Here is a 16,990-nt window from a genome sequence, read left to right as displayed (position 1 = left end):
GTGAGCTTTTCACTGACCTCTGAGTTTGAAAAAGGGGACTGTGACTGCCCTCTTCAGGATGTCAAGAGAAGGTTCCTGCTTCAGCCTCTACAGAAGAGATTCCAAAGTGAGGCCAGAGGTCATGAGGGGGGGAGGAGAGGGAAGCCAAATGAAAACACTCCAGACCGTTAGGCACTGCCAGCGAAGCATTTTAAACTCATTGAGAGGACTTGTAGATAAACATGAGGCGGATAAAAAAAAAATCAGCAGCAGACTACTGAAACAAAGACGAGTCATGTCTCATCTTCAGCTTCACCTGAACAATGGTGCGTAACTAAGAGACACATTACTTCATTTAGAACAGGCTTTTTCAAACTTGGGTTCCCGACCCAGCGTGGGGTTGTATGGAATTCAAGTAGCCGATGCCAAAACAAAAAAGCTGCTGAGTCTCTGTCCGTGCAGAAATGTCCTCCCGGATGAATGTTTGCTGGCACCAGAGCAGAAAAACCGACAGAGTAAAAAGCTGTTTGTGTTTTGGATGTCAGGGGTCACCAGAGTTAAAAAAAGGAGGAAGACGGAGGAAGCCCCTGGGTAGTTTAAAGCCTAAAACTACACTGACACTTTAACTGTAACAACAGGAAACAGGGTCAAAAACAACACTCATACATATTAATAAATATTATTTATTTAGTAAATTTTTGCACATTGCATTCTTGACATCACATCATTCAAATCCTTGTTACAAATGGATTTTTGATTCTTTTTCAAATCTCTATTTAGAATTTCTGTACACATAACGGTACAACCTTTACCACTACATTGACGTGTCACCAAAGAGAAACCAAATAGAAAACAAGAAAACATAAAAATAAGACCCTTAAAATGTATCCCTAACATCACAGCTTCGATTACTGATTCCACTGTGCTCCGACCCAATGACCCTACAGAAGACCAACGACACAAAGCTAGGTTTGGTCACGGAGAACAATCGCAGGCGAGGACGTGGCCGAGAGATGAGACGAGAAAGTGTGTTTGTGTTCGAGGGCAACAGATACTCAAAATCACGTCACTTTAAAAACGGAGAAATCACTGAATCAGACACCAAACGGACTTCACAGTTATTTCAGTGAAGACGCTGCAGCAGTGGTCACGAGTGTTGTTCCCCGGGTGGTGCTGGTGGTTGTTTGTGCAGTTAGTTGAAACTGGTGGTGGCAAACCACTTTCCACACACGGGTTTACTCTGCTCATTGGAGCGACAGTAGTCGGTGAATTTCTCTTTTAGGAGCTGTCGGTACTGGTGGCGGTTGTTGTAGAAGGACTGGTTGCTTTCTAGAAAGGCCTGAATTTCATCCTGCGTCAGGCAGTTCTCCTCATCAGAAGCCACTTCGCAGTCGTCCTGTCGTAACAAGAACAAAAGAACAGGTTACGTAAAGGATGAAGATCTAACTGTTGTTTCCTTTTACAACTGCTCAGTGAAATCAAAGAATGTATAAAAGCTGATTTAGCTTCATGGTGAAAGACGACGGACTCTACCGCTGAGCCACAGCCGCCCTTACAGCAAATAAGGAGCCTTCACTGATGTGCAGGTGACCCATGCAATGTGCACTAATGCACCTCGGCCCCAATTACACAACTAGAATCTGTTTCATTTTACAGATCCATGAAATCATTCATGTACTATAACATGCTACTTTGGCTCCACTGCAGGTAGGTCTGTTTTCAATTCCCACTCTGCTTCACATAAGCCCCGTTTCCACCGAGCGGTCCGGCTCGGTGCGGCGTGCATTTTGCAGTGTTTCCATAGACCCGGGAAAGATTCCCAAATAACCGACCCGTACCGTCCCACTTTTTGGGACCCTTCTGTTGGGGTGCCAAGAATGTCGAGCCGACCTGAAAAGGTGGAGCTAAACACTGCAGTTCGTTGATTGGTTGACATGGTTCCCATGTTACGCCGGCAAAAAAAACTCCGCCGTGTTTTAACCATTGACTGTAATACACAGCTGATTGTTTACGTGTGTATTTCTCCTCACAGCACACAGCCTTCTCTGAAACAAAGCTGGATTGAGTTCTTGTAATAAAGAGTCACATGTCAGTGATAAAGTGGATGAACTGCTGGATGTCTTTCAGCGTTGGTTTTGTTTGTGTAGCGTTTTTCTCCTTTGTTGAATTTATTAGTTAGCAGTTAGCTGTAGCGGTTAGCTGCTATCATATGACGCTATTTACATAGCGGCTATCGTCATCCGGCTTACACGCCGCCTACCTAAATAGGGCACGGGTGACTGTGGAAACCCTAACAAGATCGGGCTTAATCGAACTAAACTGTACCGATACGTGCCGGACTGCTGTGTGGAAACGGGGCTATAATTTCCCACCCACGACACTTTCTGACAGGCTAGATATCACACGAGTTACAGCCAATCAACATTGAAGGCTAAGAGCCCCTGACGTGCACAACTGGGGAAGTCATTTTCCTGATGTGTCCGACACGACATGAATGCAGGGACAGAAACTCCCTAAGTTCTGCGTCAACAGAACCAGCCGTGCACGTCTAACCAGAACAAGTCAAACCGGTTCACTAACCAGCAGTTCCACCAGACTGAAGTTGGTCTCGGTAGGACTCCTGTCAAGGCTGAGGTTCTTCTGATGAGCTGTCCACGGTAGCCGTAGTGCGATGTTGGCAAGTGCGTCGCCACACGAGGAGTAGATTTCTTTGGTTCGGCAAGAAAGCGAAGGTAGACTGTGGCGTGTGGTGTTCCCGTCTGACGTGCAACCTTCAGCCTTCTTTCTCTGCGGGAATGACAGACAGAAGCATTTCAAAACACTTGTTACGCATGAAGCACGCAGCAGGACTTCTCTAGCGGTGCGGCGCTCACCTGACTGTTGCATAAAGCCTTGCCCTTCCGTTTCTTCTTTTTACTCTTGCACTGACTGTTTTCTTTAGAGCGCGTCCAGCAGTCCACATAGCTGTCTATTGCATCCTCCTCCTTGTCATCAACACAGTGAGGTGTGTTGGTCTCTTCTTCTGCAGAGGGAAAAAAAACCAAAAAACACATTTAGACAAAAAGATGTGGAAACGACGTGCATTCATATGAGAAAATAAAATCTGCCCTGTTCTTCAAACTTAAAGAGTTAATAGGGAACAGCAGCTTCATTAAACCTGTGAAAGTATCAAACATTCCTACACTGATTAGATGAACAGTTTTATTTGGTGTGGGTTTGACACGAGGACATGCTCATGTCTTTAGGTAATGTTGATGACATCGTTCTTAGTTTGTCGACTTTGCACAAGCAGCTTCGATCTTCGCAGTTCAGACACAAACCTCGCTGTGATCTGACGTGATCAGCTGACGTAACCTGATGCAGCTGAAATGCAATCAGCCAGCTTCGTGCCGACTCAAGAGAACATCAGGTTATTGCTGGAAATCCTGGACCCTGGATTTGAGCGCAACTGAGGAACCACAACCCCCTCCTAACTCACATTTCTGAGATAACTGTCATTAATTAAAAAAAAAAAAACATCAAGAGTCCCAAGGATTCTGACCATCGCTGTTCAGACTGAGCTCACACTGCTTAAGATTCGACCTGTATCTGATTTGGACCCGTATGAAAGTGACTCGTGCTGTTCACGCCGACATCAAAAAAGCTAAATCTGAGTCACGGAGGAGCAAATAAAACACTCTGTCTGCCATGTGAACGCACAGCCTCAGAGCGGCTCAGAGCAGACCTGCTTCGTCGTGGTTGCATATTCCCTCGGAGCAAGCGACATCAGAACCTTCCCGTGAGCTGGCCTCGCTGACCTCCATACTCGAGTATCCATAGTCACTGCTGTTGCTCGGAGGAGACAAATCTGCCGAAACAAAACCAATAAACACACCATGTTAAAGGCTGGTCGTTTATGCTCACAGGGTTCATCTGTTGTGGTGACGTCTGTGTTTGGCCTGCGACTGATCTCCTGGGCTTCTTTTTGAAAACTGTTCATGAAAGATGTGAAGTGTGTGACATGATTAGTGCTGGACGAAGTGTTTACTCTGTTTGGTGCTCTCTGGGCAGATACAAGAAGAGCTCTCGTTCGTGGCGGTCTCATCACATCCCGCCTCCTCCGCCTGGATGCCACAGACTTTGCAAGAATCCTCCGCAGACTCAAGAGAACCCTGAAACACAAGGGGGAGAGTTCAACGAAACTCAGCGCATATATATCACACGGTCCGCCGAATCACAAACAAGGTCAGACTCTCCGTCACAGTGGATGATTACCTCGTCTATTTTTTCCTTGTCGTCCCCTTCCTGTTCCGACATGTCGAAGCCACACTTGTTTTTCCGTCGATTTTTACGCTTTTGTCTTTTTTTCTCCTGCTTCAGCTCTTTCGCTCGCTCCTCCTCGGACAGCTCCTCGACAAACTGCTCCAGGCGACTGATGCCCTGCATCTTCTCCACAGCCATCTAAGAGAAATGGTAAAAAAAAAAAAAAAAAAAAAGTGACTATCCACCCTGCACATTATATCACAGGTACGTTTGAAATATGAAGTTACGTTACTTCGAAACTTTTGCGTAGTGCGTCGACCCCCAAATGGAACAATATCTGCCAGGTCTGCTCCTCTGCTCGTAGCTTCTGCCAGATCCTGTGCAGCCGTTCGTACAGATTAATACCCAAACAGGTCAGGACTTCTTCCTGTGCGATGTCAATGGTCTTGGCGTGTCTCTCTCTGCGTCTTAGAAAAATACAAACGGCATCCTCAACATACTGACACTGTGTAACACGGACTCAAAGTTAGTAACTGTCTGAAGCTCTACGTACTCGTAGCCTCCTGCAAACTCGGGCTCTGCCCGGCCGAGGAGGTGAGCGATGAAGTCTGTCTCACAGCACACGTGGATGTGGCGCTCATGGGGGCAGCAGCACAGCCCCTCGTACAAGGCAGCGCAGTAGCCCTTCTCTTTGCTGCAGTCCACCTCTCCCACCAGGATGTTGTACGCCCGCAGAACTTTGTTCTTGCAGTCGGTGCAGAATCTGTGGACATACAGTAGATGTGCAGATTGTTTTTAAACCTCCCACGAGACGTTACGTCGAGAGGGAATCAGGTGTTTTCGTACGGGGCTGCGATGGTTACCTGTGTTTACGCAGGTATGTCTCCAGAGTCTCTAAAAGACAAGAGCTGTCTATGAGGACCACCTCATCCCGACACTCCTGAGACATGAGCTCCCAAACATCCATCCAGCTCCCCCTGCAGACAAACACACACACACTTTGATTATTAAACCTTCAATAACTTCACGTCAACTTGAAGTTTTCTTCTTTGAGTCACAAACAGTCAAGAAAAAAGCTAACCGATCTAAGGACCCGAGGCTTCGTTTTTTTTTTTTAATATTCCCAATGAGGGGAGAGCGTTTACAGCAGCAGACGGAGAAAAGGCATGTCACATCTTTTTTCTGACTGCTCCACCATGTTTTGTGCGAATGCTCCGAGCACTTCCTGTAAGAGTCGTTGAATGTGTCTGGAGGTCGCTGTTGACGTCATTGACGCTCTTTTGACAAAACGTATAATAGTCTTATTTTTGTTCAGAGCCGTGACAGCGGGCTGTTTTTGTCGACTTCTCCGTGTCTGATCGGAGGCTTGATGGCGGGGCCGTCATTATTAAGCTCATCGCCCAGACAAAAGAGGATGGAAAGAAAAAAAAAAACCTCAAACAAAAAACATGCAGTAAAAAGCCAATGAAGCAGCGCTGGTCATACGGCGGCTGTCTTCAAGAGACGCACATGCAGTGTTTGTATTCTCAGCAGACAAACGGGATGACAGTACCTCCATGACATGCTGCGTCACAGTTTCAACAGTAAACTTCTTACAGGTATGATCAGTATAAAGACCATAATCAAGACTTGTCCACAATCCCACGTCTCACGCTACCATCCATCATTCTGTTCAGAGGAGAATACAAACGACTGACACATCATGCATCAGTTTGATAAAGTAAACTGATCAAAAAGGTGGAATGACTCACCCCAGAGGTTTGGGCTTGTGCGTGTCTAAGGAGTGAAGCTGGCAGCGTTTGTTCTTCTTACTTTTTGGAATGGCATCAATCATGTCGTTCAACTTTGACCTGAAAACAGAAAAAAAAAAAGAAGCTTTTCTTACAACACTCTGTACGACAGAACAATCTGTCCTTTTCCTGTATGTGACGGTAGACGCCGCTGTGTGTCAGTACATAATATAAGTCAGAGCGCAGACAGGACGGCTGAGGAGAGACAGGAAATGTCAAAAGGGGGAGAGAGAGAGAGAGAGAGAGAGAGAGAGAGAGAGAAAGAGAGAGAGAGAGAGAGAGCTGCAGTAAAGGACCTGGGTCAGATTCAAACCTGCCGTCGCTGTAACGACCACTACAGCCTCTGTACATGTGGTACATGTTTTCACAGGAAAGACGTGGCAAAAAGCTAAAACAGATTCTTTAATACCAGTCGATTTCTTGAACTCCATGTCGGTCGACAGAATGTCACTGCAGTATTGCTCAGCCCTCCTTCACGTCACATAATGGACGTTTTTGTTCACTGCGTTTCAAACTGACGGAAGACCGTTTTTCAGGTTCTCTTACGACGACGTACAAATAAGTAGGCAGTGAAAAGTAAACAAAGCGAATTTCTCCTGTTCAGACTGTCGTTTCAGGGCACGATGTTTACGCCCCTGTTGCCTCGCACCTTCAATGTGAAAGTCACGGAGGAGTAGTGCCCCCCCCCGTCTTCAGAAGCTTAACAACAGAGATGTTACAGAGGAGAGACGAGATCAGCTGAGCCTGCTGGGCAGCACAGCGCCGTGTATGGACATGTCTGACAGAGCCCAAACACAACATGAATTCAACGGACTGGGACACAAACATTACGCCGTCGCAGAATCAATATGGCTGCACAAAGACGTGGTGGCAGTGCTCAGCTACGTGGCTGTGGTTGTGACTCACTCACCCGTGGACGTAGAAGAGGGTGTACAGCTTCTTGGCGTCTGACAGACAGGCTTTGGTGACAGACAACATGCCTCTGGGTTTCACAGTGAGGGGCTCCAGGGCCGGGTTCCCCGTTTCGACCAAGTGTGAGAAGAGGCGCTCCACGCTCTGTCTGCAGCCCACGCACGGCACCGGCTGAGACAAAGCGGCGTACACCTCCCTGGGCGTCACCATCAGGGCCAGATTCAAGTCCTGCTGCTTCAGCTTGGCGTAATGCTAAAAGCAAAGGGAAGATTTCTCTGTTGGGACTTTGTTGACCAATCAAATGAAGGCACACCTCACGTACATTTAAACAGTGACGTGCATGAATCTGCTCACCTCAGAAAACTGTTTCCAATGAGCCACGTTTAACTCGTTGCTGTCTACATTCATGACGCCGTCCGGAAACTCCATCACCATCTGACGACAAAAGATCGTGAAACATTTCAAACGCACATCCTGGGAATATCAAGGGAGTGGCATCTGCATTAGATTGTTTTTAAAGACACAATCTCGCCTCAGAGAACGTTTGGCATGCTTTACATCAGTGGTGTCCAAACTTTTTTTCTTGCGGGCCAAAATTGTCACGTTAGAATCGCTCACGGGCCACAGGGTTTTTTTTTGTTGTTTTTTTTAAATATTGGAAGGAACTTTTTGTATTTTGACCTCTTCAAAAAATAATTTAAATACACAATAACTAATTGCAGTGGGAAACTGTTGTGTTCTAATTTTTTGGAAAGAATAGTCAGGCTTTTATAGGTCTCCCTCGCTAACATGAAAAAGAAAAAAAGAACAAAATATGCCATCTGATGAGGCCTGGGGCCAAAATCTTCTGATTCTTCGATTTGAAGTCAAGGGCCACAAAAAATCCACTCAAGGGCCACAAATGGCCCCCGGGCCGCACTTTGGACACCCCTGCTTTACATGAATAAGGCGTCACTTTTTCTACACATATTATCACAATTTATTAAAATGACACTGTTTTGTAGGTTAACAGGAAAAAAAAGATTTTAAAAACTAAGACGATGCACCAAATTGACCTTTTAATATTCTGAAAACAGGATGTAGTACCAGCTGTAACTTTGTTTTTCAATAAGCGTCATTTAAATGAGACGAAATCTTGATGATCAAATCAGACTGGTGTCCTTTTCCATTTCTAACGTTGTTATAAAGGGCTGCATGGTGCTGCAGGTTCCTGGTTTGAATCCCTATCTCACAGGAGCCTCTCTGTGTTGAGTTTGCACGTTCTCCCCATGCAACCTAAATAACGTTTAACTAAGACCGGCCCGGGCCTGCTGAGTTTGGCTATTACAAAGTAGAAGTGAGCAAAAGCACATTTAAAATCATAGTTCATGTTCAAACATGTCCTAACATACAATCCACCAGCACCTGCAGTAATCAAGAGGGTGTTGAGGCCAGACTCTTAGTGAGGGACTTATACTCTGTAGACTTTGGTCCTGTAGAATAAGGTACTAATAAGCACTTAATACTGACTAATAAGCAGCCAGGTCATGGTGAATATGGTGACCTAAATTTAAAGTGTTAACAAACCTTCTATTTTAGTTTGGTAAAGATAGACGGTTTTAGAACTAATCCATTGTTTCAGGGCTCAAAAAGAGAAACAAGAGCAAACACAAAGAGGCTTATGAATGAGTTAGCGACTTCGTAAATGTTCAACCTGTGGGCGCAGCCGGGAAAAGGTTACTCACTGTGAGGGTATCATCGATGTAAAGAGGGATCTGTCTGGCGAGGAACGGGTAGTCCTCCTCCCCTTCCCTGCAAACCGCTACTAGACGAGCCATGTTTGTTCTTTTCCTCCAGGTCGGGTTTGTTGATGCAGCTCGTCTGCAGATGACACAGGAGGGACACAATCAAAGTATGTCCCACGATAAGTATCGTATCGTGGGGGTTGTGGGAAATATCCAGTCCTCGAAGAGACTGACACCATCGAAGGTGTCGAGGTTCACATTGGTACTCTAAAGATTTATTTTTGGGGCTTTTTTGCCTTTATTGGAGAGACGGGACAGTGGATAGAGTTGGAAATCAGGGACAGAGAGTGAGGATTGACATGCGGGAAAGGAGTCATATGTTGGATTCCAATGTGGGTCGCCTGCAGTAAGGACTATAGCCTCCATATATCAGGAGCGCCCCAAGAATCACATCTGTACTCTGAAAAGCATGAGTCGACAGCTGCAGAGCAAGATTTAGAAACTGAGGACGCACCACCATCTGGAAGCATTTTGTCTTCCCAAGACAGAAAATATAAGAGGTGAGAAGATAACAGACGAGACAACTGTGTACAAATATTACAAGAACACAGAGAAATACACAAATAACACAACCAACAAGATGCAGCACTTAAATCGACAACACAATGAGAAGCTTCAATCACCTCCCCTGATTGAGAGACACAAACCTTAAAAGACCAAACACACTGACAAGCAGGTTAGCAGCTTCTAAAGGAATCGGTTTCACTCATCATTTATCTTCAGTCTTATTTTCTCGAATAAATCGGGAGAGAATCGTATCATGAGTTTAATGAATCGCTACATCCCTGATAATCTGCTGCAAGTCATAATGAGACGACAATAAACAAACTATTATCGCTTTAGCAGGAAAATGTAAAATCGTTCCTGGCCTTGAAAACTTATGATTTATCGTTAACAACTGAGTGACCCAGATTTAACCGGCTAACTTCAGTTAGCATAACAGGTAATTGGTAAACAGGAACTTGTATGTGAGTGTGAGTAGGAGGGGAAAGGGTGTATCGTTTCTGGTAGTCAACGCAGCGTCTATGTGAGCAGATTAACATGCCGCATGCCGTGAAGACTATTATTTATCTGATTGGTAGTAAAAACAAAAACAACCAGCGGCTATCTAGTTTGCGCTAACATGCTAGCTGATTAGAAGGAGGAAGCCGGCCATTGTATACCTCTCTTTATATCCCTTTATACTGCTGACTTTCTTTATTGTGGATTGTTTTAATCATTTGAGAACGATACATCGACAAAAGATTCGTATGTAGAAGTGTTGACGATGTTTTTTAAACTCTGTCGATGTCAGCAAACTTTGCTAACTGACTCTTTAGCATCCCTGCCCTTCCAAGCTAACGCTAGAAGCTAACGTAAAGTTCAACCGTCGCTTCTGCAGCCTCTGTCTCGTGACGCTGAAAATGATCTGAAATGTTGACAGGGTGTCATGTATGCGCGCGTGACTTGTTACCTGGTTTACTCACCCGCTTCTGAATGTCTTACCTTTTAAAAGATAAACAGGTGCGACGGTGAGTGAAGCTGCTACGGCGGCGGAATCTTCACCACTGCTTTCTAGTGATGTGTCGGTCGCGAACTAAACGGCTCTAAGAGTCGGCTCTTTGAAGTGAACGACAGGAGCCGGTTCGTCATTGGGAGCCGTTTAATGTTTTTTCTTGTCTTTTTTTCTCTGTTAAAGCCGAATATCATTCGTCAATATGTGCAGTTGCGTCTGTGTCCACACTGAGCAGGGGGAGGGAAGGGGTTGTACACAGCAAACAAACAGGTGAGAGAGACAGAGACAGAAGTTGCAGCCTCTGTCATGTCCTCCTCCTAGTTTTCCTTAAATTTCGTTTCATTAAAGTAAACACCGTCGCAACGTGACTACAGGTCTATTTTTAGAACAACAATTAAATGAATCAGAGCAAAGACGCAGGGTAGTGGTAAGAGGCCGCATCAATCAGGTTATCATTTATTGCAGCAAGAAAGGCAGAGGATGATCATGCAAAGAGGAGGAAAGGAGAGAACTGTAATAAACTAAGAGAATAAGAAACATAATGAACAAGCCAACAGATAGAGATGTAAATGTAGCCTAGGCTGGAAACTGACGTGACCACCTCATTATGTAACTGCACAGAGCGCACGTAGAGCAGGCACAATCACTCGAAAGTGCAGGCTTCAAAGTTTTTCCTTGTTTTCGTCTGATGTCGATAGACCAAGTCAAAAAGGAGATATGATCGTTTAAAGTTAAAAAAAAAAAAAAAACATACAGTGAGCCACGAATCCTTACCGGATGGCACAGTATGGGGGGTAAGCTCGCAGATGTCTTTGCAGGAGCAGTGTACAGTTGGTATGACTAGTGTGCATGTATTTAGAATGGATCCACCCCCCATACCCCCCCCCCCCCCCCCCCCCCCCCCATAGTCACAGACGCTCTGTGTGTGTGCGTGCAAGGGCGTAGGTAGTAAAGGGGTGGAAGGTTAGGACGATTCTAAGGGACCCCGGCTGATGAACGGCCCAGAAGAGCCTTTCATTTTTATATACATACATTAAATTTGCTGGGGCCCCTCATGCACTCAATGTGTATTTTGTTGTTTTATTGGGTTACATTTTATCTGTAAAAAATGTAGGGGGCCCAGAAATTTTTGTTTCCACAGGGCCCAGAATTTCTGGCAGCACCCCTGTGTGTGTTACTCTGTCTTCATTATTTTACATTACATCAGAAAACAATGAAAAACAAATGCCAGAATTTGCTGGCTGTCCTTCACAGCATAGATGCGTATGATCTGAAGTCAACCGTGGGAAATTTTCTTGAGAGTTTGGCGGTATAGTGAGAGGGACATGAAGAAAGTAGGTTAGTGATATATTAGTGATTTTTTTTGTATTTTACATTTGTACTATATGGAACTCTGGGAAGTCAAAACTTTGTTGTGGCTCTGTCAAATTTTGTACATAAACTATTTCCGAGTTTCATTACTAAAAAAGGGGGTGGAACACCTATAGCCACACCTGCTCTTTTTTGTAAACAATTTTATATTGTTAATTTTTTTCTCAATTTTACTTTTGTATGTTTACCTTTGCGACCTGTATTTACATTTTCAAGATTTCAAATGCTTCAGTAAGCATGTTTGTGTTGTTTATTGCAAAATTCAATATCATTTTCTAGATCGGATTTTATGTTTTTTGGCAAAATGTGTTGATACAGCATGTCAAAGTTAAAAAAAATAATAGATCATATAGGAAATGTTGTGCTGAAAAGCATTATAGCAAACATGGGCATGTTAAACATTTTGTAATGTAGTACATGAAGACAAAATCAAAAGTATTCAAAGACAGCAAAAATAGGCTCAGAACTCACCAAAAAATCTGAAGAGCCACGTGTTAGCCGGCTCTTTTTGGAGAGCCGAGCCAAAAATACCGGTTCTGTAATAAGAGCCGGAATTCCCGTCACTGCTTTCACCTTTGCCCTCTGCGCCTGCGCACGTAGAAGCTGACGTCGTGATTACGTGGCGCCTCTAGGGGGCGCAGTGCGGGCAGGAGATTTGTAACTAATCCACTTTAATCCCACAGTAATGAATGATCAACATGAAGAGGGTTTTACCAACAAAGTAATCCATGTTTTTATTTTTATTTATTTAATCAGGGTGATCCAATTGTATGGCAGTAACACTGGAATACTTAAGTTCGAAAGATAAAACAGATACCCCTTGCAATCACAGCAAGTAATACTGCCATGATAATACTTTTACATATTTTTGAGGATTATTACACAACACTTAGTTTGATTAAATGTGCTTTCATGTAATTTTACTTATTTAACATTAAATTATGTTAAAAAAAAGAAGCAATAACTGTACTATAACAAATTGTAATTTCATCAAACTCACAGCACACTTAAATGAACTCGTTTTAATTATACTACATATATGACCTGTTTCACTCTCCATGATCCTCAGATAACCCTACTTTGCTTCTTTGGAAATCCAGACAGACCTTCCTTTTGCCAATGGGTCAATTTTTTTGTAGTTTGCCAAAATAAACGTTTAGATAAAAGTTAAACTTGTTAACTTAAGTTAAATGCAATACAATTGTACGCTACGAGATGTCAAAGCACCACAAAAAAGACAGTTTTTAACATTATTTTTGGGGCGGTTTAAGATTGTAAAGTGCCGCACAGAAACTAAGTGGGTTTGTATCTGTGACTTGTTCATGTAAAAATTCCAAAAGTCCATGCATGTTCTTAGATTTATTAAACACAAAAAGGAAAAATCTATTTTTAAACAAAAGGTCCAAAAGATGATGATGATTACGATAATAATGAAGATGACAGTCAACAAAAAATATTTCAAACTCACTGACATCCCGGCACCCCAAATGTACATGTACCAATAAAGTTAACTACGCCCACTGGCCGGAAACAATATCATATCCATATAAGGAGCAAAATATCAGCTATTGGTAAAAACATACATTATGGCTCTCTACAGGGCTGGGAAGAGGAGGAGAGAGTGGGGGGATGACTTGCAGCCAAGGGGCCGAGGTCGGATTCAAACCCACAGTCACTATACATGGGATGCACGACATAACCGCTAAGCAACATTTAAAGTTCTACCAAATGGATGTAGTCAGACAGTAAAGTGGTAACAATAATGCAGTTTAATATTTTGTACGTTTAATTGCTAGACTTTCACCTCACCACACAGACACATATAAACAATTGTTTTGTTTTTTTAAATGAAGCTCTAAATTAAGTCAGTCGGACTTTATAGATGTCTTCACACTTGGGTCTCTCTCATTCATCCCTCTCTGTCATTCTCTGTTACGCTGTCATTGGGTAATCAGCTGTCAAGTCAGCGGTACACATGGCCTTCCTCCCTACTTGTGAGCCTATCATCGTTCTGCTCCCCTTTTAAATCTGATTCGTTCTGTGCCTTTAGCTCCAGTATCCCAATGTTTCTCCACCTCCCTAACACCACCTGTCCTTGCAGAATCGTCATCCATCAAGTCTTCACCCATCCAGTCTCAAGAAGTCTGCAGATCCACCACAACCGGGGTCTGGACTCCGGGGGGGGTGATTTATTCTGTTGACGCCCCCCCCCCCCCCCATACAGGACAAGCGCCAAAGTAGTTTCAACAAATCATATTTCCATGTTATTAAAAAACTATTTTCTTTATTCACATCGCTGCTGATAAAAATAATATTAAACATTTTGAGTATTTTAACATTTCATTCAAGTCCCATGATACAGATTCATCTCGTAGTTTTACAAACTCAACCTCACCAGAATTTAATGGTGATTCCACAGACGTGTAAGAGATATATCACAAAGCAATTCATGAACATGTACAACACTAAAACGGACACTGACAACAAACTGCTGCAGCTCAGGGTGTCCACTACAGAGTTGGTCAATCCTGTCATAACATTAGCAAGCAAGAAAAACAACAGCTGGTTCCTGCTGACAGCTTGAACGAGGCACAGTCCGTCCATGTTGTCCGTTTTTTGGTCAGAGTCTGATTGTTTTTTACACAAACTCCACGACGAGGGGACCAGATGACAGCCTGACGCCTTTTTGGAAAACAGTAACCCCATATCAGCGAAACCGATGCAGCACAGAAACAACAACGACTGGGCAACGCTCCAGATGCAGAAAGATAAATTAGCTAAACAGCGAGACACTGGCTCTGTGAGTGTTTGACAGGCCCACAGAGCAGCGAACAGAGCAACAGACGCAAATGAGAGGTTAAGGAGTGCTTTGAGCCACTGTCGAACCAGGGACCTCGGCTGCATGATGTAGAGTCCAACCTGAACTCCTGCCAAGTAAACCGCTACATAGCCCACGACAGAGAAAATGCCCTCCTTGTTAGCATGCAGAAAGTCTTTTTCTCTGTCGTTGTTGTGGAGAATGAACGCCTTCAGCTCGGATTTCTCCAAAACAAACTGATAAAGTCCACTGATCAAAGTTGCATACACCCACGACCGACTGGCTGGTAAAACAGCCAAGAGACAAGAAGCAACAACTCTGACGATGGCGAGTGTGAAGAAGAAATTCCAGTGGACTCCGTATTCTGTCACATGCTCGTGGTAGCCGGTCATTTTGACGCTAACCAGCCTTCCTATACCGAGAGCGAGCAGGGGCCACACAGAGAGGAGCTGCTTTTTGATGTGATTCATCCTGGATCCTGAGAAGCTCTTTCCTCGTGCCTCCAGACAAACGAGAGCGTTGGCAAAAACATACGCTCCCACACCAAAGTCCATTACACCTGTCCCGTAGGTTTCTGTCTTAGCATAGCGTCTCGGAAAAACACTGAAGTCTACAGCAAGAATGCTGATGGCTGTTTTGACATTTACCAGCACTCTGAATATGGTGACGAAAGGAATCTGCTTGGATTGGACGTGACTCTGAAGAAAACTGCTGACAGTATTCTGCAGGTGCTGGTTTTTAAGATGGACGTAGCAGTACACACAAACTGTAACAAAGAGCAAGCTCAGGATGACGTGTTGGAGAACACTGCTAAGGATGGTGCAGGACAGAACGAGAGGAAGGATGAGCACAGAGAAGTCTAGAACCAGGTGGGACAACAGGGGAAGTGGCAGTGGAAGAGTCCCTTTGGCTTGATAGTAAAGGATCAGTATGAGTCCTCTGTTGATTAAGCACACTGGAGAGAGGAGGGAACCCAACGTCACTTCCTGGAGACTGGTCCCATTGAGATTACTGACAAACGCCTCCTTCACGTCCTTCTGTGACATGGCCTGCAAACAACAAAATGCATGTATTACAACAGGAAGCAAACATGGCTGCAGTCAAAGAGAACACCATCACGGTCACTACCCATAATAAATTTAAAGGGACCTTTTTCGTTTTTTTATTTGATGCAACTGCGTGAAAAATTGGTGACATATACTGTACAGAAACAAGCAGAAGAGATCAGACGATACAGAACAGAAAAGATGTAGGGCAGTAGTTATAAAGTACAATAAAATGAATGAATCAAGGTGGAGCAAAATGAGTTTTAAACAGACACATCAAGTGACTGAAACTAGCAAAGACATTGCGAAACTACACAAAATATATAAAAAGGCGCAACAAGAAGTGAAAGATAGACAGAGGGTAGGAAAGGGGGAGATGGTAATTTATAAGGTGGACTTGAGAGGGAGAGGGGAAGATTGATTAGTGTGTTATGTGCTGAATATGTTGACGTGTGTATTCCAATTGTGGTGTGAGAGTTTGTGTAATAATTATGTTATAGGGTTTATTGTCTGCAGCCAGGGGTTTGAGACCACTGTTTGTTGATTGGAGGGTATGTTGGAGGGAGGGAGAGGCTATTCCTTTTCTTTGGCCGGGTTCTGCAGCAACAGTCCCCAGACCCTTAGGAGGGGTTTTTTTTCTAAGTTCATGTTTGTCCTCTGGCGGGGACACAGATCTCCAAAGGGTATTTCTAAAAACTTAAAGCTACTAAACTGAAACCTGCTGTGTATATTAGGCTAATATGGGGGCAGACATTTTGAAAGGTGACTGAGGGTCAAGTCCATTTAACACCTTCAACACAATCAGCAGTATTTTAGAATGAATTCTCAACTTGACGGATTGTAAGGAGGCAAGAATTGGGGTGATGTGATCTCTTCTTTTAGCCTGTGTTAAAAACTCTAGCTGCTGCATAACATACACATAAGGATTTAATAATAATAACATTAATAATAACTGTACGACATGTTCATTTCACATGTTCAGGTTCTCTAAACGTCTAATCCTTAAACCCGTCCTGGTCTCTCTAGGATCCACTTCCCCGGATATTATTTCACTAACAAACCGCAAATAGAGTTAATCAGGATGCTTTAATTTATATAAATACGTCAATAACGTGACTACAGCGAGTGTGTGTTTAGATACCAGTACTTACGTCTTACTGAAGGGTTTTGTGTGCGGCGGTGAGAAGACAGATTCACAAAATTACCTGTTCTGCAGCATACCTATTCATGTTCGCTGTAAGAGCTGACAGCCAGGATCATGCTCACAACATACGAGCGGCAATGCGTACTTCCGCATTCAGCAACCTGATGCTTTCAGAGAAACTCGGATTTCGCAGAGTTCCTAGCTAATTTGTATTCGTTCTGTATTTGGCTATTTGAATGGACTGTCTCACTGACAACTTCACAAAATACTTTAGTTAGCATATTTAAAAGACAAAATAAGGAATTTAACATCCAACATCACTAGAAAACACAAAAATATATGACTTCAGGGGGTGTTCCAGTCGACACTTCCGACTAGGAACTCTGAATTTCCAACTTCCCAGCTCAAC

The 16,990-nt window shown here is 43.8% G+C and overlaps 2 protein-coding genes across 2 annotated transcripts; both read right to left on the bottom strand.

Annotated features, from left to right (window-relative positions):
- Nucleotides 1–644: 644 nt before the first annotated feature.
- ggnbp2 (gametogenetin binding protein 2) lies at nt 645–10,996 on the bottom strand. The gene is made up of 14 exons (XM_079355000.1): nt 10,977–10,996; nt 8,648–8,783; nt 7,278–7,358; nt 6,922–7,175; nt 5,973–6,071; nt 5,085–5,198; nt 4,775–4,984; nt 4,514–4,688; nt 4,234–4,419; nt 4,007–4,130; nt 3,704–3,826; nt 2,853–3,001; nt 2,560–2,766; nt 645–1,375 (listed from the first exon to the last, which is right to left on the bottom strand). The coding sequence occupies exons 2-14, from the start codon at nt 8,738–8,740 to the stop codon at nt 1,172–1,174; spliced, it is 2,019 nt and encodes a 672-aa protein (XP_079211126.1). The 5' UTR covers nt 8,741–8,783; nt 10,977–10,996; the 3' UTR covers nt 645–1,171.
- A 2,841-nt stretch (nt 10,997–13,837) lies between these two features.
- On the bottom strand, nt 13,838–16,837 carry pigw (phosphatidylinositol glycan anchor biosynthesis, class W). The gene is made up of 2 exons (XM_079355906.1): nt 16,589–16,837; nt 13,838–15,440 (listed from the first exon to the last, which is right to left on the bottom strand). The coding sequence occupies exon 2, from the start codon at nt 15,435–15,437 to the stop codon at nt 13,965–13,967; it is 1,473 nt and encodes a 490-aa protein (XP_079212032.1). The 5' UTR covers nt 15,438–15,440; nt 16,589–16,837; the 3' UTR covers nt 13,838–13,964.
- Nucleotides 16,838–16,990: the final 153 nt, after the last annotated feature.

This window comes from Symphodus melops (genome assembly GCF_947650265.1).
Source record: "Symphodus melops genome assembly, chromosome: 11".
In the NCBI taxonomy this organism is placed as follows: domain Eukaryota; kingdom Metazoa; phylum Chordata; class Actinopteri; order Labriformes; family Labridae; genus Symphodus; species Symphodus melops.
The sequence above is the reverse complement of the archived record's forward strand: the minus strand, read 5'-3'. Positions and strand labels throughout refer to the sequence as shown.

Coding starts and splice junctions, on each gene's coding strand:
- ggnbp2 (XM_079355000.1), bottom strand. CDS start 8,740: ATGGCTCGTCTAGTAGCGGTTTGCAGGGAAGGGGAGGAGGACTACCCG. Junction 4,689..4,774: donor GAGTTTGCAGGAGGCTACGA/GTACGTAGAGCT, acceptor TATTTTTCTAAG/ACGCAGAGAGAGACACGCCA. Junction 3,827..4,006: donor CCCAGAGAGCACCAAACAGA/GTAAACACTTCG, acceptor TTGTTTCGGCAG/ATTTGTCTCCTCCGAGCAAC.
- pigw (XM_079355906.1), bottom strand. CDS start 15,437: ATGTCACAGAAGGACGTGAAGGAGGCGTTTGTCAGTAATCTCAATGGG.